Consider the following 23,616-nt stretch of genomic DNA (forward strand, 5'->3'; position numbering starts at 1 on the left):
GAAAAAATGTGGACATGCAAGATGGTACAGCCTGTTGTAGGGCGTGGAGAGTATCATGCTGCGTCAATCAAGGGCGCGTCCCCGAATACATATTTGTATGGGCAGGATTCATGGCCATGAATGCAGACTTTGTCGGTGGGTCGTATTTGATTTTGGACAGTCGGAGGTAACCACGATGCCTGGATGAAGGATTTGTTAGCATCACCGCAATCCAAGTAGAACAGTGGAAATATATGCAATGCAGAAGAAGATACAAGTTCAGAATATGTAAGAATTGAATATCATTTATCCAAACAGTATAGCTACTCTGGCGAAGAGAGCCACCGAATAGAATCAATCGCAAATTACCTCATCATAGAGAAGTGCAAGTGACAGTGAAAGAAGAAAAATGATTAGAGCAGGCTTACCTTGATTGCGACCAGAGCAATTAGCAAAGGTTTTTGTACATCATCAACATCCTCAAGCTCAATGAAATTTTCAGGATGGGAGACATAAGGAGGAACATAACACAAACTTCATGTGGCAGAAGAAAAGTTCGGACAAAAGTCCAAGTAAGTGGTCCGTGCATAGAATCAGTGGGCCTGGGTGCGGCGCGGCAAAAACTGAAAATCCGAAAATTTTGCTTAGGGCACAGGTCGAATTTCCACCCGCACACCACCCTAATAGCCGAGTGATCAAAAAGTCATTGGCGACTCCACGGTGTGAGAAGTCACAGAATCCATCCACCTTTCGAACGGCAACCCGACTTCGACTATTGGTATGAACAACACCGCGCCTTCTTGCAGTTGATATCGAGATATCTGCAAACATTTAAATCGACTTTGCGACTGACAAAGAGTCAATAGAACACCCGTCACAATGGGCGAAGCAGTGATTGAGGGATCCAACTGGCGCCTCGTTGAGGTTGGCCGCGTTGTCGCCATCAACGGAGACCACCCGTTCGCGGGCAGACTTGCTGCCATTGTCGAGATCATCGACCACAAGCGAGTACGTTTTCACGGTCGACCAAAGTCGAGCGATCTTGGATGGAGGGTTAATTGTGTAACTGCAGGTTCTCGTCGACGGCCCCTCCGCCGACCCTACTCTGGCTGTCCCCCGACAGGCCGTTCCCCTGTCCAAGTGCCTGCTCTCCCAGTTCGTCGTTGATGGCCTCATCCGTGGCTCCCGACACGGTGCCGTCAAGAAGCTTTGGGAGAAGAACGAGATCGACGCCAAGTGGAAGGAGAGCAACTGGGCCAAGAAGCGCGAGCAGATGCAGCGGAGGAAGAACCTGACCGACTTCGACCGCTTCAAGGTTTTGCGACTCAAGAAGCAGCGACGATTCGAGGAGCGCAAGGCTCTGGCCAAGGTCAAGGCCTCCGCATAGATGTCTGATTGAAAGTTTTGGTTGGAGTCGAGGAGGTGCTTTGGAACAATTGGGAGCTGGCATTAGAAAGAGATGCATGGACCCGGACAGGAAAAGGCAACATTGGAGCGACAGAAAGAATCTGCTGCCATCCATTTTTTTACTCCCGTTCTGGAGGGGCTGTATGTCACATTTCATCTTAATGATGAGCGGCGTCAACACGGAAATTCAGAATTAAAATGAATTCAACGCATTGGGCGGTAGCACAACTTGTAACATGTTTGTGATGTGTATGACGAAAAACTTGATGGCTCTGAGCGTGACATTTTAGCAGTTAGTAGTATTCGTACTTTTTTGTAGTTTGACTCCCAAGTGCTTGTGTTTGGCGCTGGTGACGATAATAGGCTTTCCTCGCCGCTCTCTGTCATGTCACTCACTGGAGGAGTGAGAACTGGAAAATGCGTGATTACCTAATCTGGTTTAGCGCCAGTTGCCCACCAAACCCTAGAATTTCGCTGTATTGCTATTCTCTACACAAACAGCTCGAGGAGAATCACCGTTCAGGCCAGAAAAAGATAATCCGGGCTCAGCGCATCAGTAAGTGCCCAATTGCGGTCGCATGTTGCGGAAATTTTCGCCATTGAATTCGGCCGCCGAAGCGAGCTTTTGTCGAATTCAAAGCGACGAGGAAATGCGAGTCAAATGCTAATGGCCATGTGTCCCAGCAGTATCCAAAATGGCCAACCCCAGAATCGAGGAGCTCCCCGACGAGGAGACTCAGCGACCTACCGTTGAGGAGCAGGAGGACAGCAGCGACGATTCCGATGCTGAGGATGGTGAGGCCAACCTGCCCGCTGGCTCTACCGCTGTAATCCACAACCGCAACGAGAAGAAGGCTCGCAAGGCTATTGAGAAGTTGCATCTTACCCGTGTCCCTGGCATCACCCGTGTCACTCTTCGACGCCCCAAGAACGTATGTTACAGACAGGTATGACTGATAGGGTGGGCATCAAAATTGACTCGATATCCAGATCCTCTTCGTCATCAACAACCCCGAGGTTTACAAGTCCCCCAACAGCAACACCTACATGTCAGTATCTCGATCTCGACGTCAGTGAATGAATGAGGAATCTAACAGTTTTTATTATGCAGTGTTTTTGGTGAGGCTAAGATCGAGGATGTTAATGCCACCGCTCAGCAGGCCGCTGCTGCTCAGATGGCCGCCGCTAATGCCGAGGCTGAGCACGCCGGCCACAACCACGGTGAGCCTAGCAAGGCTGTCGAATCTGGCGAGGCTAAGAAGGACGACGACGAGGACGACGGTGAGGAGGTCGATGCTGAAGGTCTTGAGGATAAGGATATTGAGCTTGTCATGACCCAGGCCAACGTCAGTCGCAAGAAGGCCATAAAAGCCCTGAAAGAGAATGACAATGATATTGTCAACTCCATCATGGCCTTGAGTATCTAAGGGGAAAACTTTATTGGGAGCGAGCGGTCTACAAATGAACTTCTCGTCAACCGTCTCTTGCACAGTGCGTGTAGGAGTGGCTTTGTATTAGTTTTTGGCAGCCGCTGCTATCATTTCGACAAGAAATATCAGATACCACCGATGGGTTTGAAAATGGCATAACTGGATTTGGTTCCAAATGATGCAAATTAGTTTGGTCTTGTGAAATGGCTCGCATGTGGTGTTGCATGAATAGCGTACAGATCGATCCTCAATGGCCAACTCTGATATGATCATGGAAATAAAGCTAGACTAAGCTATGCATTGCTACTGTCTCCAGCAACTAAACCAGAAATGCTAAATTAATTAAAAATGTTAGGCAATGCATTGTCCAATCCCTCACTGAACCAGCTGACTGGGCCGCGAACCGTTGGTCACGAACAACATCACGTGACTGCAAACCGCCAGCAATCTTGGTCGGACAAGTTCGGCACGGCAAGTCATTAGCATCACCACACTCGCTCTCCGCTCCAAGAGAACCCCCCCAAAACATAAACAAAATGGCGGCCACGGTAAGTCGAAATGATCAATTGGGCCAGACGGAGCGCATTATCGAATCTATTCCTGGCGCCCTTCCCCCGAGTCGCGCACCCGGTTCCATCCCCAGATCATGAGCTAATTTTCACTCCTTCCCCCGAAACAGCGAAGCGCAGCTCTCAAGATCGACTGGGTAAAGGTTACCAGCTCGCTGGGCCTTCGCGGTCAGACAGTCGCCTCCCTCCAGGCTTTCAAGAAGAGAAACGAAGACGCTCGCCGCAAGGTCCAGCAGCTGTCCGAGCAGGCTACGACGGTCGACTTTGCCGCCTACCGATCTACGCTCAAGAACCAGGCCATCGTCGACGAGATTGAGAAGCGCTTCAACGCCTTCAAGCCCACCACCTACGACGTCAGCCGCCAGCTCAAGGCCATTGACGCCTTCGAGGTTGAGGCCATCAAGAACGCCGAGGCCACCAAGCAGGCTGTTGATCTCGAGCTCAAGGATCTCGCTGCCACTTTGAAGAACATCGAGGAGGCTCGTCCCTTCGAGGACCTCACTGTCGTATGTACCTCGATGCAAAACCGTGTGAACAAGAAGGCTGAATTCTGTAGGACGAAGTTGCTGCCGCCGAGAAGTCCATCGACGAGAAGACCACCCAGCTCATTTCCAAGGGCAGATGGATGGTGCCTGGATACAAGGTATGTTTCGATAGTGGGCGGCTACGCACCTGGGATCAAATTGCTAATGCCCACTGTAGGAGAAGTTCGGCGACTTGGCGCTGGTGTAATAAATCTGCGTTTCACACTACAACCCGAATTATTCCCTTTGTGTACTCTAGCATTGTAGATACAATATACTCAAGGAGGCAGAGTCCAGTCTCTGCTAATTCTCATACAAGTCTATATTTCTACCGAGGAATTGTGATATTTTGGCTCTGCACACTTGGAAGCCCCGAAACAGTGTCTGGCAGAGTGTTGCTACTGGCCACTCTTCGAATTTAACGTTGTGCATGCTTGGTGAGGGTTAGAGTGTCGAAAGCCAACATGTTCGCATCACAGTGTTGATTCTCCAATCTCTGTTGTAGTTATCAAGGCTACATAATAGGGATACCTTACGAGACCGTAGACTATCTAGATAGTCATCAGCATAAATCATTCGTTGTGCAAGAATGAAGAGTCTCGGTTTGATAATATGCATTATTGAAGGCACGGCAGAAGAAGAAGAGGAAAAGACTCAACGCGTTATAATTATCCGCACTACTGCCGGATTGTCTAATTTCATACCGTGGAAGGCTAGCCGTCCTACACCAACCCAACCAAAGTCTCTTGGAACTCTAAAAAAATCATAGCAAAGTCTTCGGAACAATACATCATAGACTGGGAACACAAAAAGGAAATCCGTCAAACTCCTCCAAAAATGCTCATATCTCATTTTTGCCTCGATGCCGCTGAATCTGAAAAGCCCGAACTTCTTTTGAATTCTTACTTGTTCGCCTGATTACTCTTGTTTGGAAAGCCCCCGCCTATGGCTGTGCATACTTCTTGGTCCATTCCTTGGCCGTCGCAATTGCTGCCTGTTCGTCTTCTTTCCAGCTCTTAGCTACGTCTGCGGCGAGAGGGTCGTCGGGGTTCGGTGCGCCGAGCAAGGCCTGGATGGAGAGGAGGATCGTCCGGATTTGTAGAGCAGGAGACCAATTATCTGATAATGTCTTGTCAGCAATCACTTCCGGAGAAGACGGAGGAGGGAGTGGGAGACGCACTCTTCAGGACGTCCAGGCAGATACGGCCCAGCTTGTCAACATTGGGGTGGAAGATCTTGGTGAGGAAGCGGATCTTGGGGGGAGTCATGGGGTAGTCATCAGGGAGAAAGAGCTCAAGCTTGAAGATGCCGCCTACACGTATATTCGTGTTAGCACAGATTGCGCATGCGAATGAGGAGTCGGCGGAAATTGCGCACCTTCGTATGGTGACTGGGTTGGGCCATGGATCTCGACGTCGAAATAGCGCAGATTATCCTCGTGGGGGACGGCGCTAATTCCAGGGACACTGCATGAGAAGATGTATTGTTAGCAAAAGTCCAGTTTCGTGTTCATGGCCAGGTTTCTGTAGGCTCGGCCGAGAGGAGGGTAGCGTACGGCTCTGCCATGAGACGTTCCGTCTCCTTGACGATGCGCTTGGGAAGAGCCATCTTGACTGTTGGGTCGAAGCGAATTTGAGACAGGCTACGGTCGGAATAAACAAGTAATCAAGGTATAAAAGAGCAGGAAAGGCGTCTTGCCTCTGGTCGAAGTCTATTCAGTCAAGAGGTCTCCCGGTCTCGCCGCAGAGGTTATACGGAAGTTGAAGAGTTCACGACAAGAGACTGACATGGACACGAGGCGGGGCTTGCGACAGCCCTCAATACTGGCACCTGAGGACTTGGGCACTGGTGCGTGGCGGTAGCCTTGGACCTTGGCAGTGACGAGGAGGGGCTTTCAGCGGCCGATCCCCTGTCCAGATGTCAACTGGTCATTGTTAGGTCGCAAAGGTCCATGTCACCACGTCACAAACGGTTCACTGTTGGCAGGGCTGTAGCAAGGCGAGGGTTGGGTATCGGCCTAGTTGATGAAACAGTGTCTGGTGTCTCAGAAAAAAAGAAGGTCACCATCACTTGCCATTTGCCGGATCCTCGGCAAATTGACGCCTTTCACAACATGATGTTGGCACAGAATTGTACCAGACTTGACTTCAATGTTCATGAATACTTACCCAGCGCCGCGCCGACTGGCCACTAGCATCATCAATTCATCGCTAAAACCTCCTGGACGGTTGGTGGGCTAGCGGCTGGAGCGGATGTACCTCCCCGCCACACAACTGCAGAGGGATACCCGACCTCATGACCATTAGCTGATTGCACCTCCCTGCACGCCCATTGTAGCCTAGCACCAAGTACATACTAGACTGAATACCAGCGTTCCCAATTTCTGAGCTCCAGCTTCAACGACATCGCTTCGTGCGCGCCACGGGACGCTTCCAACGTTCACAGCGTCTTCGGATCCAAGTGCTGGCCGAGTGCTCTGCATGCTGCCGTGAACTTGCCAAGTACGGCCCCCGAGCTTGATGGGCATCACGATATCGCACGTCCCTGTCACCGCACCACCGCGCCTCACATGAGCCACGACATGACCTCTATTGTAGGGTCTGTCGCAAAAGACATGCAGTCATAATGCCGTCCTTTTCCCAGCGGCCTGAGTCGCCTAAGAAGGGTAGAATCATCAAGTCGGCGTATGATAGCGAGAGCTTCGAATCAGATGGCTCCATTCATGTGGAAGGACTCGTTGGGTCTGCAACAATCTCTCCATCCGGCCGCGATATTGCTCTTGCATCGTATGTTTTCGCGAACCTCAATGACTCGCATTGCATCATCTTGGATAAGGCTAACAGTGTCTACGTAGACCAGAGGGACTGGCCATCATTGACTTGGACTCTCCATACAACCCACCGCGGCGACTGAGAAGTCATGGACTCCCATGGCTAGTTTGCGACGTTCAGTGGTCGCCTTTCGCAGCTCGAGACTATTGGGTCGTGTCCACAGCGAACCATCGCGCCCTAGTATGGAATCTCAACCTGAGAGAGGATTCTAATACGGGAGCCATAGAGCACTCGCTCCATGGACATAGTCGCGCGATTACTGATGTCAACTTCTCGGCCCATCACCCTGACATGCTCGCAACCTGTTCTGTTGACGGCTATGTCCATTGGTGGGATCTACGGCGGCCTAGACAACCGGTTCTTACCTTCTGTGATTGGTTTGCGGGTGCCACTCAAGTTAAATTCAATCGCCAAGATCCTCACATTCTTGCCTCGGCTCATGACCGGTTCTTACATATCTGGGACGACCGAAAGGCGTCCGAGCCTGTCAAGTCCATCAGCGCGCATACATCCAAGATCTATGGAATTGACTGGAACCGCACCCGAAGCACTGGCATCGTAACTTGTTCCCTGGACAAGACAATCAGGTTCTGGGATTATGGCAAGGACGACAACGAGCTGGAACATGTCATCCGCACCGACTTCCCCGTCTGGAGAGCTCGCCATACACCATTCGGATGGGGTTTATTGGCCATGCCTCAAAATGAGCCCGGCGATTTGTATCTGTATGACAGACTATGGGGGGAAGACTCCCCAGTAGAGGTTGCCCCGAACCCTGTTGCCGTGTTTCCGGGTCATGGTGATCATAAAGCCAAGGAATTTCTATGGAGATCTCGAGGAGGCGTATCCGATGATAACATTGACCATCGTGAGTTTCAACTTGTATCATGGGGCACGGATAATGAGTTAAGGTTACACTGCGTTGACGCCAACATACTCGCTGCTGTTGGTCATGTCAAAGACGGCCCGGCAAGGAAGGGCCTTAACCTCACAAGACAAGGTGCAGCATATAAGACCTTCCGTACTATCGATGACAGTGCGAGCCGTGACCGCAAGGCCGGCACAATGAGCGACCACAGAGCTAGCACCGGTCTTGCACAGTATAAACAGGGGGGCGCCTCATCTGGTGGGCGGTCTGGCTTGAACCGAAATCTTCGACCAGCATGGAGGGGCCCATCAATGAAAGCCAAGATTGACTCGAGCAAACATGTCGACAGGAGCCAAGCTCAACTTGGGTGGATGAAGGGCATTACTATGACAAAGCGGAAACCCTCGACTGACGGTTACAGACGACGTGCCTCCAAAGACCACGGAATTCTCAGCCACCACCACTACCCAGATGATGAATGGGGCCAACCGGACACAATTCAAGAAGAGCTTCTCCGTATCAGTACGCAGATACCCAAGGTCAAATGGGAAAATATAGACATGGACAACTTGACATTGAATGCGTCTCTGACAGGACCCTGGGGCGTCGATGGGGAACCCATCTTTGTCAAAGTGAAAATCGACATCCCTGCGGGATACCCCAAGCTCAATGCACCAACGTTCTACATTGAAAAGACGTCCTTTATGCCGGAAGACACACACAAGAAGATTATGCGGGAAATACATCTACTCGCCGAACAGTTTTTGCAACGGAAGCAAAACTGTCTAGAAGTCACCTTTACCTACTTGCTTGGTGAAGTCGATTTAGAATCTAGTACTACCTTCTTTAAGAATGTCCGAGACTTGGACGATGATCTTGACGGCCTTGCGGACGAGAGCTCTAGCGAAGAAGACGAGGATATCCCTGCTGGAGGATCTGCTTCAATGTCTCAAGAGTTGCCTCATGCAGATGCTGACACAACTCTTGCACCACTACCTAATCGTAACATTATTCCACCTCCGCCCCGTACCTGTGGCGCTCGATTTTCTCCAGATGGCCGACTTGTTTGTTTCTTTCCGTCAAAGGAAGAGAAAGCCCGCGCACTATTCTCTACCTCTGCAGAGTTCTATAACAAAGAACGTTCCAAAGGAGAGCCGTTCTTTGCTGGGTTTGGTCGTCTTACCTATGATCTTCCTTCCAAGCAAAAGTATGCGATGGATGAAGCCTCTGCCACGGACGATCAGTCAGACGAGTCTGACAGTGAAATGTCTTCGTCGTCGTCGAGTGGTTCTGAGTCGACCTCGATGCATAAGATGAACCTATGGTACAGCTCAAACAGACAGCTTCGCAAAACTTGGAGTGAAGATCGATCCGTGAGGTCGAGTGGCGGTGGCACTGGGGCAGGCACCGGCACCGGTACGGGCACGAGTCGCCGACGATTCGGCCGACCTCGAAACCTGATTGCCATTCATGACTTGCGAGCTGACCTCCCGTCGAAGAGGGAATTTGCCGAGGAATACGCAATCTTTGGCGATGGTGCTGACGTCTGTGAACATAATGCCCAGGTTGCGGAGAAATACGGCAATACTGAATTAGTAGATGTATGGCGCTACTTGGCACTGTTACTAACAAAGGGAATTCCTTTGGAGGTCTTGGGTCGTGACCACAATGAAGCCTCGATTTTGGTAATTGCTCGGGATGCCATATCAAAGCATACCAAAATCAACAAATCACAGGTCGACTCCTCATCAAATAGCGACAGCGGTCTCGTTGGCAGAGTCAAATGGGGGCAGCATCCGCTTGCCAAAGAGTTCATCATGGACCTCTTTGATCATTTTGAGAGACTTGCTGATATCCAGATGTTGGCCATGCTGTCGTGTGTTTTCAATGAGCCGTACACGGATGATGGCGTGGCGTATGTCGAGTCTCATCTTCCGCAACAAGAAACGCCACTGCCTTTGAAGGCACCGTCCTTTTCACTGGATTATTTCCCCACGGACGCTTCAGGATGGAGGTGGAATATTCACAGCCGAAGTCATACGACTTCAGCAGCTACCACGCCTGGAACTCTTCACACTCCTGTTCACTACCCCGGCTCCCACGCCTCTGATGAGTTTCTCTGGAGCGGTGACCCAGGAACCAGCTCCTATTCCTGCGGCGAGACGCCTCCTCTGAAGGGCAAGGCGTTCCTCGGTGACAGCGATACGCCACAGCCACCGATGTCGCGATCACCTACGAGTCGAGGCATTTTGAGAGGAAACACTGGTCTCGCTTCAGCTTTCACCGCAACGCTTCCGAAGTCGTTCGGTGGTGGCGGCTCGTCATCGCCGCCGAATCAAGGCAGAAAAAGACCTAGCCCTGCCGAATACATCATGAGCAGTCTTGTACCCACTGCTGCCAACTCTGGAACATCTACGCAAGGACCTGCAAATGCGTCAGGTGATTCCGGCCTGGCTAGAACCTCGTTGTCGGACGAGGATTACCGCCGTGATGACCTGCTTTCATTGGTTCCCATCTCAGTCAATGTTATCCAGGCAGACCAGTCAATATTCGATGACGATGGGTGGTTGAACACGCCGCTGCTAGACTCCAGCCGATCTAGTATCTACGCAAGATACCGTTACGCATATGCAGAGATGCTGCAGATGTGGGATCAGCCCCTGGCACGACTTGAGGTCATGAAATTCAATATTCTTCGCGATGACTCGGCCATGGCAATAACTGACGGAAGCTTCCACGACTCGACAACATTGAGAGATGGAGCCAGCGGCACCATTGGCCACCACAAGACGGGCTCATCCCCAATCGTCATGGGTAAGAAGGACCAGCTCCATAACCTCGTGGCATCTGGTCGTGGCTTAGACGTCACGGGCATCTGTCGCACGCACGAGACCCAGCTTGAACCAGCACGCTATACATCCTCTCACAACAACATTGGGGGCGCCGTCGGAACATGCGATCGGTGTCACCGCATACAGACACAGCTCCAATGTGTGTATTGTCTCGAGCCTGTCGACGCATTGTTCCCACCATGCCTCTCGTGCGGATGTGCCAGCCACGAAGCTTGTCTCGCAGAATGGCACGCGTCCGGCGAAACCTTGTGCCCAGCGGGAGATGAATGCAACTGCGTGGATGAGGCAAGCAACGGACAAGTCGAGTCCTGGGCCGCTCTTCGTGGTGCGATGATGAAGGGTCGTGATAAGCCAGCCAAGCTCCACCTGCTTCCGCCGGCGGCTATGGACGGTAGCGGAGACGAAAAACTTGGGCGAGGCAAGAATGACTGGGAACAAGTCGAGTTGAATATTCCAAGCCGAGAGCAAGGTGGTCTTACGGTGCCACAGTCACCTGCGGCATTGAGTTTCGGAAGATTGAAGAAGGCGGGCACGTGGTCGCGAACCGCGAGTCTACGCGGACCCGGGCGAAGAAGCTAAGATCCAGGAGATGATTTCCTGGTTCTATCTGACCGTGTGTATTATACAAAGAGGCTCGTGAGCATTGGTGAACAGGCCCGGCGTTGTGGCTGGATGGTATAATATTGTCGATTTTATTTTATATTTCGCCTGTTGGTTACGGCCGAGGGTTTGTGCCCGTGTAGTATACAGATAATGAGGCAGCGCTGTAGCATATCAAGTTCCCCTTATATTTTGTTATAAACGTACAACTCAACGGGCGTTACTCCCTCTCTTACTTGTCCCAGCACTCGCTTTAGAATTCGGCAAGCGGCATGACATGAGTTGTACTTTCGTCTGCAGTTCCATTAAGCATAATGGGGTCAAGCCTGTTGAAATTCAAATCATTATTCCTGATTAACCAACCGTGATTCCAGAGCCGTGATATTTCACCAATTGTCTCTACCTTTGCCCAACGATATTATTCAAGGCGTCTTAATCTCCGTCGAAAATTTGCCGACTGGATTTGTCTGCGTGCGATACCACCCATGTTGCGTTTGTCTGTCTCCCTTGGTTTACATTTCCTTGGACAAACCTCGTTCCAGGTATATGCCACCACAGCCTCTCTCCATGGCGCCACGAATGACTTGTTTCGCCGGCGGCTTCATGATTGATCGGTGCCTTCATGTTTTCCGAACTGTGGCCACCCTCCTTGCCCACCATGGTTGTTCCCATCCCTAGAATCAATCTTGCTCCTGTTCGTCATCCCCAGCGGTGCCTGCTTCATTCATTGGGAAACGAAGGCAATCCCGTAGGTGGCAAATAAAGCTCATTGACCTCATCCACGACTTCTCCTCAAATGAGCACAATCATTTCTATATTTTCAGTGTCTCCATCTCTGTATTTTGCTTGCTCAGAGAAGTGGTGCGCATCGCCTGGCCGAACAATGCAAACTCTAACCGCAATTCCAGGGAAATCAAGATGTGGGCGATCGCCACGGGTATTGTAAATCCGTCCCCCGACCTCGAAAATTCAACCTTTTTTTAATGTCTTTAACATGGCGTAAGCCGACCTAGTGACTCCCGAGAGATGTTAGGCTATGGAAGCAGCCTCAGGAGAAACGAGTGCGAACGCGGCTTATTGAATATTCGTATTCCTACCAATCTTCGTCTTGTGCACATATACAGATTCGCGCAGGGCATGTCCGCCACCCGGATGGTTTAGTCTTGAGCATAACCAAAAGAACCTGTGTTGGAGATTTTATACTGTTAATCTTTCGTATGCGGATCTGCCGGCGTAGTCGACCGACCGTAGAACATATACGCAAGATATGGTCCCTGAATATTAGTACCTCAGCATCCATTGCTCATTCAGCTCATTTTGGGAATGAACTGCAAAACGACTTGAATCAGTGGAGCTAAATAGAGTATTTGGCTCGGCTTGCCCGGGCGAACACGAAACTTGGAGGGCTGCTGGCATGGACTCAACTTTCCTTTGCCCTTTTACATGGCCAGATTTCATCACACAGTACTATTGGTAATTTCAAATACAGCATCGAATCACGGCAAAGAAAGTCCTTGGACGTTGTGTCACATACTTGTTGGCGGCTGTGCTGGGGAACTACGGGCCTACGTCGATGCTTCTGTGTTTGAACAGCTTGTCTCCTCGTGTATCACTCGTTGATATCGAATGCATACAGCTCATCTAATCAGTCTACAGAGAGAAAGCGAATCCCACACCGCTTTCAACTTTAACGTGGACGTACGGGCCAAAGTGTCTTTCATACAGCCCGAATGCTAGGGTAGCTTGAGGTCGGCTGACGAACTACGAGTGCCGTCACGGGGACTATAAATACAGCCTCTTGCAACATGTATATTCCCATAGCCAAGTATATGCCTACATGCCAAAGTAGGTACGCCTCTACGTTGGTAGCGGGTAAACGCCCTCCTTCCTGTCCCCAGTAGAGTCGAGAAAGTCTGTCATTATTCCAGGACTTGCCACCCGCTGCAAACGCCGACTAATACAAAGCCCCAAACAAAACTGTAAACAGTGAAGTCAGTGCTCCCTACACAGGTTGCGGATCTTGCCCAGCTCCTCCCCTGCGCATGTCCTCACCCGGGCGGGTAAAACCGCAAAACTCGGCTTGTCTCTGCCCGGCTTCGTTGATCAAATACCTGGCACCGACGGATTGGTAAGGTTTTTCGAATGCTATTATTCTCATAGACCTAAGCGATCAAGCCGAGATAGGAAACGATGTGATAGCCCATAGTCCACCTGGGCTTGGGCTCTTGAGACACGTCTTAAACAGTCAGCGGTCTAGAATCCCCCTTGTAATCATCAGCCAACCAATCATTTCAACTTGTCAACGTAACAAAAATGCAATAATAGGCAGCGAGTGATTCTCAGCTAGACATTTGCTTTTGCAGTCCATGAGTCAAATTCGACACCGGATTTGCCAGATCGTCGATCTAGAGAGTAATGGAAATGTGAAAGCGCAGAGATCAGCGTTTTCCGAGCCCGAGGTCCATATCGTTGGGATAGTGTACACTGTGTGGTGCCCGAAAAGAAATGAAGACACGAGAAGGTACTGTCTTGTCTTGCCTTGCAGCCGACGATGGATACATAACGTCTTGCGGTAGCCTGTAAGTCTGTAACCCTGCCCTGTAGCCAGAATATCAAGTTTGGAGGGTTTTCTATACTGCACCATCTAACAAGGCTGCATGCCAACATCTATGGCACGGTGATGATGCAGAACATATTCTCCGTGGCGCCTCTAAACTTGTTGTTTAGACGATCCCTCTGGTTAAGGCGTATATGCATGGTTCACAACTTCACAACCCAGTTCTGGTCTGAAGCCCTTATCCAACTCTAATCGGTTCAACGGAATGACAGAGGATTTTCAGACGATAACTTGAATTGTCTGATTATGGTAAAAGGACGGCTATGTACATGGTACTGGTATGCGTACCTAGGTAGTTGACACGAAACGCTGCTCTTCCCAGTCGCCGCCAATGACAGGCGAGAGATTGGTAACTTGAAAGTCGACAAACAGTGCCATAAAGATGTTCAAACCTATCGCAGGACACAAACCTGAGTATTGATTGCCATGTAAGTAAGCCCCGTTGATTAGTAACGGGGCTCTGAAGATATTCAGAAGCACGTGCTTCGTGCGACGCACCTTCCTCCTCTTGTGTTCAGTCCTCAAGTCCTCGAGTTCCACTTAATGATTCCTCGTCTCATCTCAAGGCCACGTCGTCTTGCTCAAAGTCGCGTATATATGTGCGTGAATCTAAGAGTATGCCGTACTAGCTAGTTCTCGTATTTTTTCTTTTTTTCTCAGTTTTCTTTTTTCGAACTTTATACAAGTTTTATAGCTCCCTGCCCATGGCGTACTCGTCGGTGGTCAGATGCTGGTTCACCCAGGTCTTCAGAACCGTCCCATCGCAGTGAAAATGTCAGGATACGCTCAACCATGATCCATCTCATTCGGTTGGCAGATGTATCGCTTTCCGTGCTCCCTTGCTCGATAATGGTCGACCAAGGCCAAATCTGTTTCCATTTGCTTGCTTTGTTGTCTTTCCTGTTGGCATTGTACTTGCCATCAACAAAGACAATCTTGGACACCATCCTCTGCCGGCCGTGGTTCAGCATTTGACAGTCCGTTTTGCCGCACCTTCCTTCTCGCAGGATGAGCTTGGTCTCTGGTTCGTTCAGGTCTAATGGAGCAATCTCAATAATGTTCTCGTCGACCCAGTATCGGAACTGTCGTGCCGTTTTTCGAAGACGAACTTCGCACGGCACGTCCTTGTCGACCCCTACCATCCAAGACCGATCCACCTCGCCGATCTTTATGATCCAAAGATCTCTCAAGTTTGGAAACCAAAACTTGTCAAACTCGATTTTGCCGTCGTGTCCGCCAGGGTAACATCGTGCGAGATACTCCGAGTAATGGCACGGGCCGTCTATGCGGCCATCGTCGGGAAAGCAGTCCCAGAACGCGAGCCGTTGCACGCGCAGCGCCAACTCTTCTAGTGGCATATTCGGACTCTGGTCCGAAATATTGGCGTCACAAACCAATATATCTCGTGAAAAGTGAAACCATGACCCGCGTCCGACTGATTCATAGCCTTGTCGAGTCTCTGCGCGGGCCTCCGCATTCAACTGCGTGACCGAGGGCAATGGATATGCCTGCTTTTGGTGAACCAGGTCGTCCAAGATAACAACCTGGGGTTCCACGGCGCAGGACCATATCTTGAGTCGAAGCTCAGTAGGTAACTCGGCAAATGTTGCCATTTGGTAGCAACGTTGGCTTCGTGTACACTGGCTCTTTGAGTCACCACAACACTGTGGAGCCGCCATCTTCTGATGGTATTTCGAGTTGTCCTCGGGGCCGCTAGGGATTGTCTATGGCGGCTCTGTTTATATTTGAAGGGGAAAGAGGCAATTTAGTTTCAGCCCCGTCCCAAGCTGTCGGGACATGAATGGGGCCAGATTTGTACAGCTGAATCAATGTGGCGGACTACTCACAAGTGAACACGCAAAGGAAACAAGGACGTGGCGCTACTTATCGTCCGGCAAAAAGCGCAACGCCATCGTCATTATCTGACGGGTCCGAGCCGTATGCGGTCTGGCTCGGTCGCTTCGGAGCGCTTGCTGAAGACATCGTCGACATGGTTGACTGACAAAAGACACACACTGTGTCACAGACACCGGGGTTGGGGACCAGCTTCACCGACGGTCTGTTCCCAGTGTTCCCAGTGTTCCCAGCGGCTAGCTGCATCATGTTGGGTTCATCACTCGGCCAACAATCCAATAGGCGTTATGGTTTGAATGAATTGAGCTCCATGGACTCCTTACATCCCATGTAATGGCAAGGTCGTGTCTCAGGAACTTGCATAGAGAAAAGCACGGGGAGCCGCATGACAGGTAGCAACTTGGTGCGAACTCTCGGGACGGTCCTCATGCAAATCGCGGGGGGGCGGCCACGATCCGCATCTTTTTCTTGTTTTGTGCCCGTTCGCCATGTATGCCAAGGGCCAATCCGGGCGCAACTTTCAGACTGCAGAAGAATCTCACTGGTGTTGCCATTGCGCGACGGGAACGATGCATGGTCACTGCATTGACGACGCGGCGCCAACCCGCGATGGCGATGGTGTTGTGAGCGACATCGGGCGGTTGCCACGTTGCCCACCGGTGCAGCTTTCTTGTGGACGTGTGTACCCGACTCCCGGCGATTTTGCACGCTTCCGTTGGCTCACCTTGCACAGTCACCATGCATCTTGTCTTATCATTTGGTCTCCTGGTCCAAGGTGATGGACAAGCAGAGGAGGTGACAAGGTTTCCGCACTGTAAGCATCAAATGTCTTTCCATCCGCATACAAGGTTCCATGCATCCCAAGGTTGCACTCTATTATCCTGGAACCCAATCAGATTCGTACTCTTATTAGACAACCGGACCAAACTCTTCACCTTGATCTCAATCTGACGGAAGCACCGAGACACGTGAAGAAGAACCGCTAAAACAGTTTTGGTCCTTGAATGGATTTGTATTATAATCAGAATGACTAAAATGTTGATAAGCGTACATTTCGGGAACCTCAGAGCCGACTAGTCTGTTCCGCAGCGTCGTCAAGGAACTCGTTTATGAGACCCGAGAATACGGTGGCGTGCTGGAAAAGAAACCCGTGGCCTGAATCGGGATACAAGTGAAGTTGAGCATTCGCGTGGCTGAGTTTCTTCCACATGAGGATACTGTTTTCTGTTGGCAGTAGAAGATCATTACATCCTAGAGATGATTCAAGTCAGACGAAGCCGCTCGTGGTTGACAGACTCGGAGATGAGTTTTGCTGTGAAAAACACACGTGTGTGATAAAAAACAAACGTACCATTCGCAATCAGCACCGGAAGTTGAAGTTCATGGAAGCGGTCGTACGATGCACCCGCGGCCTGTTTAGGATCCATAAACTTGACGAATGAAACAGCCTGCCTATGGGCGTTTTGAGCATCAACATAATCTGATCTGTCAGATCGAGCCTTGGCTATGCGGTCCCAGGCGGCCATGCCTGCGGCCTGGCTGCGCTCCGAGGTATGAAAGAAGCCATCTAGAAAGGCCCTGCGGTGCTCCTCGACAGTCACGGCGGCTTTGAGCTGGTTGAAGGGCCCGAGCGGCGCCTTTACGACACCGTCGCCAGTGCTCGGAGCGGTGCCGCAGAGAATCAGGCTTCGCACGAGCGAGGGAGCGTCGAGGGCAACCATCTGTGCGACGCATCCTCCCATCGAGAAGCCCATCACGTCCGCTCGCCGGATCCCAATCGCCCTCATCACGTCGACGTAGTTCCTGGCCCAGTCCGCAAACGTCCTGCCTACTTGGCCCTGCGACCGTCCAACACCGGCGTTATCAATGAGCACGACCGGCCGGCGCCCAGCCAGCGGATTGATCAATGCCGGATCCCAATGGTCCATTGTGCCCCTGGAGGAGAGAAAGACGGGGATCACGACCCGCGTCAGCCAGACTGTGACGTTTCCCGATATTCAAACAGAAACGAGGCCCGGGAGGGAGGGGGAGGGGAGCAAATCGCAAATACTATCACTGACCAACCTGAAGTGCATGAACAGAACCAACGGCACGCCGTACGCCCTCCCCAGTAGCCGGTACGCAAACCGCGTCCCCCCAACATTCACGTACTGATTTTGCGCAGTCTCATAGGTAGCCATGGCCGATGCCAAAAAAAAAAAGACAGACTTCACCTCCCAACGGCTCTAGCTCAAGACAGGTGCGCCTTGGGACGGCAATCGGTCCTTCCCCACGATACCCGTCCCAGCCGAGGTTCTCGACGGCACGTCAGCTGACCCGTGGTTGGAGCGGCGGGAATCTGGGCCAGCTCATCGCAAGGCAAGGAATTGCGCTTGGCGTTTCAAAATGGCAAATCTGGGGTAGAATGGACCTGTTTCTATTTTTGTGCCTCTGAGGTGAAGTTTGTTGGTTGGGGCATACATTATGTATGCTCCGTACAATACATGTCCTTGCTTTGCAGCGTGGTGCGTTGTTTCAGAAACTGCCCCCCCCCCCCTCCGGCCCACCCCCCCCCCCCCCCCCCCCCCTCTTTCGTCCTGCACGTTCAAATTCATGTAGCTATTCGTTTTCAGGGTATTTTCCAATTGGCCTGTTGGGCAGGTTGTTGGTTTTGGCAGAGTTGGGCAGCGCAACCGTATTTTTCGGATTGCCTTTTTCGGGTGACGAGCGGACAAAGGGGAGCAACGGGCCACGGATACCGAGTGCGATGACGGCAATTCCGAGCCCAAGTGAATTCGTGGGCGCTTTTACGAGCGTACACAAGGTATATTAGTAGTATATTGGATCCCCGTCTCGAGCGAGCGTCAGGTGTGAGAATCTGGTCTAGTCTTTCCTTTGGAGCCATTGCGCCCCCTCCTCCCCTAATAAATAACGCCGTGCTAATTAATATAAATGTACCCCATGCAATATATTCGTCGGTATAACAAAGTAACGGCCCGTCCCGTGAAGCAACTCCTTTCTCCGCAGTATTCCCCCTTTCAAGCTTTGGCGCGTCTATTGTCAGCCATTCGCAGCGACTTGGCTCTTCATGATTGCCTCGTCTCGTCTTCCTTAGTGCTCCGTGACAGCAGGGCCTTTTCGGCCAGTGCTGAGTCGACGGGGTCCTCTACTGGTTCTTGCAGCGACGCAATATACACCCTGAAGATGAAGAGTCAGTCACAGCCCATTCCCCAAAAGAGCCCCCTATCCTCCCAAACGCCAACAGGAGTGAAAGACGAAGGGGGAACAAAAGAAAAGGGAATCTGGACAAAAAACTCACCGTCTGAGATATGAGCACGCAACAGCCAGAACCAAGGAAAAGGCCAAAATAAACACAGCCAGCCGATTCCTAAAGCCCAGTAGCGAAATCCTGTGCCGATGACGGCCATGGCGGCCGAGCCCCTTTCCTTTTCCCCTGCCACTGCCAATGCCAGAGCCCACAACGAAGGGGGATGCTTTCTTGCCGTACGCAATAGTCATGACCTCGCCGCTGCCGTCTGCTACAGCCCCGCGGAACGACTCGCTCAAGAAGCCCTGCACGTCCGAGGCGGCGTCGGCGGCATACCGGGTGATTTTGGTAATCATTATGTTTGTGAAGCGGCTGGTGTGTGCTTGCACGACTTGCACGCGGACCACGTCCCTGCGCTCCATGAGGTTATCGTCGTCGGCCATGACGGGGCCCTGATGCCACGCCGGGGCGGCGCAGGCCGCGGCTGTGAGGGAGGCGAGGATGAACGAGAAGCGCATTTTTTTGATGCTGCGAGATGGTTTCTTTTTTTTTTGGTGGTGGTGGTTTGATGGACGCGGGTCGAGGTCTTGTTGCTGCTTCACTGTTTCATGCACGCACGCGGCAGAGCAGCGATGACGGGTGACCCGGTATCAGCCGTGTTCGCGTTCACGGCGTCTGAGGGTGTTTTATAAAAATTAAAGAAATAGATGTTGTTGCAAAGAGGTGATGATGTGCGTTGGTCTTGGACGAGAGCCGTTTTGGGGCCGTTTGTAAGTGAGTGAGTGCGTGGATGCCAAGAGTTAGGTAGTCAGTCAGACGGCTAGGTTTTCTCGACTGCGGAAAATCAAGTCTTTTTCCAAATCGTCTTGTTCGTGGTTTGGAATAAAATAAAATAAAATGTATATACTTTGTGCAGCACTATGCGTGTCAGTTTGGGGGAACGAGATTCAGAGAGAGGGCACGACTGCACGGGAGAGGCATTCGAGAGACGGGCTGGTCGAGATATAAGGCTGGACGGGGGGAGGGAGGGACTGGGAGGTGGGAAGCGGGCGGGGGGCTGCAAGACACACAGAGGAACAGAAGAGCAGGTATGTAATATTGTATGTCAGGCCTGGTGTCCAGTATCATGGCCGGCGTGTGTGAGAGGCTTGAGCACAAGCACCAGCTTGAGCGTGGGCATAGGCATGGGTCGGTCAGTGCCTCAGTGGGCGTCGAGAAGCGGAGGCGGAGCTGCAGGGACGCAGGCCTGACAGGGCCAGACCAGGGCCATGACCATGACGGGCAAATGGGCCATGACAAGACGGAACATTGAACGGAGTGCAGAGGACGTGGTGGTGATGCAAAACAGCACTCATCAGCTGCACTGTGCACTTGGAGCCAACGGGCGTGCCATTCAAATTGATCTTGAGCCTGGGAGCACGGCTACGCGGTGCCGAGAACCAGCTCGGCGTCTTGTTTTTCCCTCCTTCCCCATCCACCAGCAAACACACTTATGGTAAGTACGGAGTACGTGCTCCCACCAACAACTCGGTCCATCTCCCCACAGCCAGCCGTAGCAGAGAACAGGAATAAGCCCAGATCAAGCACCAAAGCAACAAGCAAAAAAAAAAAGCCTTGCCGGCGCCATGGGTTCCCGCCCACCCCCCGGCACGCTTTGCCTCTGAGAACGGCATCATAGGCCTGATGGGAAACAGCCACGGCTTCGACCATGTGGATGTGGTAAATGGGGTCCCGGTCAATCAAAGGGTCTGGCGACGGCACAACGGTGCCGGCCAAAAAGACTAAAGACGGGCGACTAGGGCGAAGCTCCTCTACGCCACTAATCTAATGGAAGCTATCAGTTGAAGACGGACGGCATTGACCAAGGAGTCATGACCCCGGCACCAGGTCCGCCATGAATGGCTCGACGTGTCGCCCGACGACAGTGTACGCCCGAGGCGAGTGGTTCTACGTATTTTGTTTTCTTTCGTTTTTACGACACGGCTCGAACAACGGGTGGACTCGTTTGAGGCAATGCCCTTGATAAAAACATCGTGGCCTCATATTGTCGGACTCTACCCACCGCGCAAACAAGATTATGGTCCAGGGTCAGTCCATCAGCCCAGCCGCAATTGACCAACAAGCGTCGATCGCATCTCTTTTCCTGTCACCTCTGGAACAAGAGTAAGCATGACATGCATGGTGCCCTCTCTGTACAGCGCACCGAGCACCACGATCCTGTTGTGCTCTGTATTGTCAGCAAATATCAATCAATCCCCAACCAACATGAATAGACGTAATAGTTGACTGACAGCCAGGCAAACCGCCAATCGCGAGACGGCAGGGTGAAACAGCGTCTGGACCATGGCCGACTCTCTCTCTCTCAAGTCCCCTGCCCTGCCACGCTCCTCTCGTGATAGTGGGCCGCCGCCACGAAGAAAGCTTGGTGTCGCTCCGGTGGCATTTCCTCGCCCAAGGACGACTCGGGTGCTCGTTTGGGCCAGCTATTGCCGCGGCGAGAAGGAGTGACGGGCTAAAAAGAAATCTGGGGGCCTGGCGAGATGCCTGGAATGGAATCGTGACGCCGCCCCCCGTCCGCATCCAACGGTACTCCGCGCCCAAAGAGACTTCTCCTCGGACGATAGCCGAAGCTGGGCTGAACGCCTCTTGTCGCAACTTGGCTCTCACCGTCGTGGTTGAAGCCTATCATGCTGGGGCGCATCTCCCATCCGTGCCCTTTTGTAGCACCACACGCCTAGGCAAGTTCTGACGAGGCCTGGGCCCTTGTGGGAGACGGCATAGACCAACCATGGACCAGCATCGTGACCCAAGGAGCATCCGACGCGCGGGCTTGCAGCCCATTTTCCATGTATGCACCTGGGCCGACGTAACTTGAACTATTTGTGATTACTTTTATTTTTTAAATACTACTACATGCGCTGGGACAAGGTTAACTAAGCTTATTTATTCTGCCCGGGCGGCCGAACTATTCCTCCACCGATGCATCAATAACGATGCCCATCTGCGGGATGGCGGTGGGAAATCTTCAAGGCATACGAGGCGCTCACGCACCCCGCGTCTCTGGATGTGCACATTAACGACTTGATGAGCGAGTAGGTAATAACTGACCATTGGCTCGACAATGACGCCCTATCCCCAGACCACCATGTACGGTGGCGCTTTATGCGCTGGCAAAATCCAGTCACCTCATTTTGGCAGATGTGCAGATCACTTACAACAGACCGCGGATTGTATCCCACTCAGTCAACTTGCAATGAGGCTGAAAGATTGATCAATGCGGATAAAGCGACACGCAACGTCAAACCTCCTGTTTGGCGTGTATTGAAAACGTGCTGCGGGACACATCTGGTAAAGATAAAACCCTAAAGCGCACCAAATTGGGAGGCAAGGAATCTTGAAACGAGGGGCGAGGTTATCCGCCCATGCTCTCCGTCCGGTCACTGTCGCACGACGAAGCAAAACGGCCATGACGGCGATTGAAATAGATTGTTGCGAGCTTGAAAAGGCAGGATTGCCTCTGGCTCCTTGTGGCGCTCGCATGGTGAAGACGCTTTTTTATCACTCAACTAGATGTGCCGCTCATCCATCACCTGCCCGCCAGATGACAAGATTAGTACGTAGTACATACATGTCCATCATCCGTGTCACTCGCACCGGCGTGTCAATGGGCCAGCCTTCTGCCGACTTTACCTGCGTTTACATTGCCTACGGCGAATCGGTGGTTTTCAGGCGCTGTACACACGTACAATGCAACAGTATCACGCTTTCACTTCATCCGTTGTGTTGGATATTGACACACCGTCTTTGAACCATGCATCAGATCAAAAAGGGTGCTCAACATGGAGGGGATGCTTGTTAAGCTGTGTCTAAAAAATAGCCTTCAAGGGGAGCTCCTCTCTCAATTCAAGCGACACATCCCCCAACCAAGGATATTCAAAGCATAAATGTCGCGTAGCAGACGCTTCTATTTATGGGATCAAATCGCTTACACGCATTCCACTTGCACTTCATGCAGCAACTGAAACATGACTTTATAGGAAACACCCTCACGCGATCCCTCTATTCCCGCGGAATCAATCAAAATCGTGCTGGAATTTATCCAAATGTAACACGATCCGTCGCAAGGATCCCGTCCAGACAATGTCGCGGGTCGCCACCCCGTGCGCCGCGAAATACCTCGAGAAACAACCGACACCCTTTACCTCTACCCATTGCCATTCTCCACGAGCGAAAAGTCCCTCCCTCCGCATCCCAGGAACAGGGATCCTCGCAAGCCAAGTCTGCACATCGAAATACCAAGACCGCGCCCGGCCCTGTGACTGGCCCAGACAAAACTTGGCTTTTTTTGCGTGATCCCTGAAGGGGCGAGAGTGCTCGGGATGCTCCGTTGCAAATACAATCCTTGTACACTTTGAATTCCAAAAAACGCCCCCGGGACCAAACGGCTGACACTTTTACAAAAAAAGCCCACCATAACGATTTTTCCCTACTAGATTAGGCTTCTCGAAGCAGTGACATACTCATGGGCGGCGAGTGGGAAGCCAACCCCGAGCCCACGTGTGACGCTTCACCAGCCCGTCTCTTTGCCTTGGGGCGCGGTGGCTGGCTGGCTACTGAGCGGTTGGTGGTTATGGATAGAGTTATATGAAGCTATTGGATTGCTCGGCCATGATTGACTTTTGGGTCACCGAGGTGGGATTTATTGAGTGTCTTGAATGTCGTGATTGTCAATAAAGGTGATGCACCGATGAGACATGGAGCATGAGTCGCATCTCACCTTGATCCTGTTTTATTAAGCAAAGCGGCACTTTGGTTGAGTTTTATGTCATGTTAGATAT

The 23,616-nt window shown here is 51.7% G+C and overlaps 8 protein-coding genes across 8 annotated transcripts; 4 read left to right on the forward strand and 4 right to left on the reverse strand.

The window, feature by feature from the left end:
* Positions 1–858: 858 nt before the first annotated feature.
* MAA_00826 (60S ribosomal protein L14-B) lies at positions 859–1,366 on the forward strand (the record flags this gene model as incomplete). The annotated part of the gene is made up of 2 exons (XM_007818824.1): positions 859–987; positions 1,052–1,366. 2 exons carry the CDS (start codon positions 859–861, stop codon positions 1,364–1,366), a joined length of 444 nt encoding a protein of 147 aa, XP_007817015.1.
* A 715-nt stretch (positions 1,367–2,081) lies between these two features.
* MAA_00825 (Nascent polypeptide-associated complex NAC) lies at positions 2,082–2,813 on the forward strand (the record flags this gene model as incomplete). The annotated part of the gene is made up of 3 exons (XM_007818823.1): positions 2,082–2,318; positions 2,377–2,435; positions 2,498–2,813. 3 exons carry the CDS (start codon positions 2,082–2,084, stop codon positions 2,811–2,813), a joined length of 612 nt encoding a protein of 203 aa, XP_007817014.1.
* Positions 2,814–3,352: 539 nt separating this feature from the next.
* MAA_00824 (ATP synthase D chain, mitochondrial) lies at positions 3,353–4,117 on the forward strand (the record flags this gene model as incomplete). The annotated part of the gene is made up of 4 exons (XM_007818822.1): positions 3,353–3,364; positions 3,496–3,891; positions 3,942–4,028; positions 4,088–4,117. 4 exons carry the CDS (start codon positions 3,353–3,355, stop codon positions 4,115–4,117), a joined length of 525 nt encoding a protein of 174 aa, XP_007817013.1.
* Positions 4,118–4,852: 735 nt separating this feature from the next.
* Positions 4,853–5,517, reverse strand: MAA_00823 (Ubiquitin-conjugating enzyme, active site protein; the record flags this gene model as incomplete). The annotated part of the gene is made up of 4 exons (XM_007818821.1): positions 4,853–5,028; positions 5,090–5,221; positions 5,287–5,375; positions 5,465–5,517. The coding sequence occupies 4 exons, from the start codon at positions 5,515–5,517 to the stop codon at positions 4,853–4,855; spliced, it is 450 nt and encodes a 149-aa protein (XP_007817012.1).
* Positions 5,518–6,534: 1,017 nt separating this feature from the next.
* Positions 6,535–11,039, forward strand: MAA_00822 (WD repeat protein; the record flags this gene model as incomplete). The annotated part of the gene is made up of 2 exons (XM_007818820.2): positions 6,535–6,695; positions 6,764–11,039. 2 exons carry the CDS (start codon positions 6,535–6,537, stop codon positions 11,037–11,039), a joined length of 4,437 nt encoding a protein of 1,478 aa, XP_007817011.2.
* A 3,315-nt stretch (positions 11,040–14,354) lies between these two features.
* On the reverse strand, positions 14,355–15,356 carry MAA_00821 (uncharacterized protein; the record flags this gene model as incomplete). The annotated part of the gene is made up of 1 exon (XM_007818819.2): positions 14,355–15,356. One exon carries the CDS (start codon positions 15,354–15,356, stop codon positions 14,355–14,357), a length of 1,002 nt encoding a protein of 333 aa, XP_007817010.2.
* A 1,238-nt stretch (positions 15,357–16,594) lies between these two features.
* MAA_00820 (alpha/beta-hydrolase) lies at positions 16,595–17,459 on the reverse strand (the record flags this gene model as incomplete). The annotated part of the gene is made up of 2 exons (XM_007818818.2): positions 16,595–16,782; positions 16,883–17,459. The coding sequence occupies 2 exons, from the start codon at positions 17,457–17,459 to the stop codon at positions 16,595–16,597; spliced, it is 765 nt and encodes a 254-aa protein (XP_007817009.2).
* A 1,137-nt stretch (positions 17,460–18,596) lies between these two features.
* On the reverse strand, positions 18,597–19,296 carry MAA_00819 (uncharacterized protein; the record flags this gene model as incomplete). The annotated part of the gene is made up of 2 exons (XM_007818817.1): positions 18,597–18,708; positions 18,830–19,296. 2 exons carry the CDS (start codon positions 19,294–19,296, stop codon positions 18,597–18,599), a joined length of 579 nt encoding a protein of 192 aa, XP_007817008.1.
* Between the last annotated feature and the right edge of the window lie 4,320 nt (positions 19,297–23,616).

Source organism: Metarhizium robertsii (genome assembly GCF_000187425.2).
Source record: "Metarhizium robertsii ARSEF 23 chromosome Unknown MAA_Scf_7, whole genome shotgun sequence".
Classification (NCBI taxonomy): Eukaryota; Fungi; Ascomycota; class Sordariomycetes; order Hypocreales; family Clavicipitaceae; genus Metarhizium; species Metarhizium robertsii.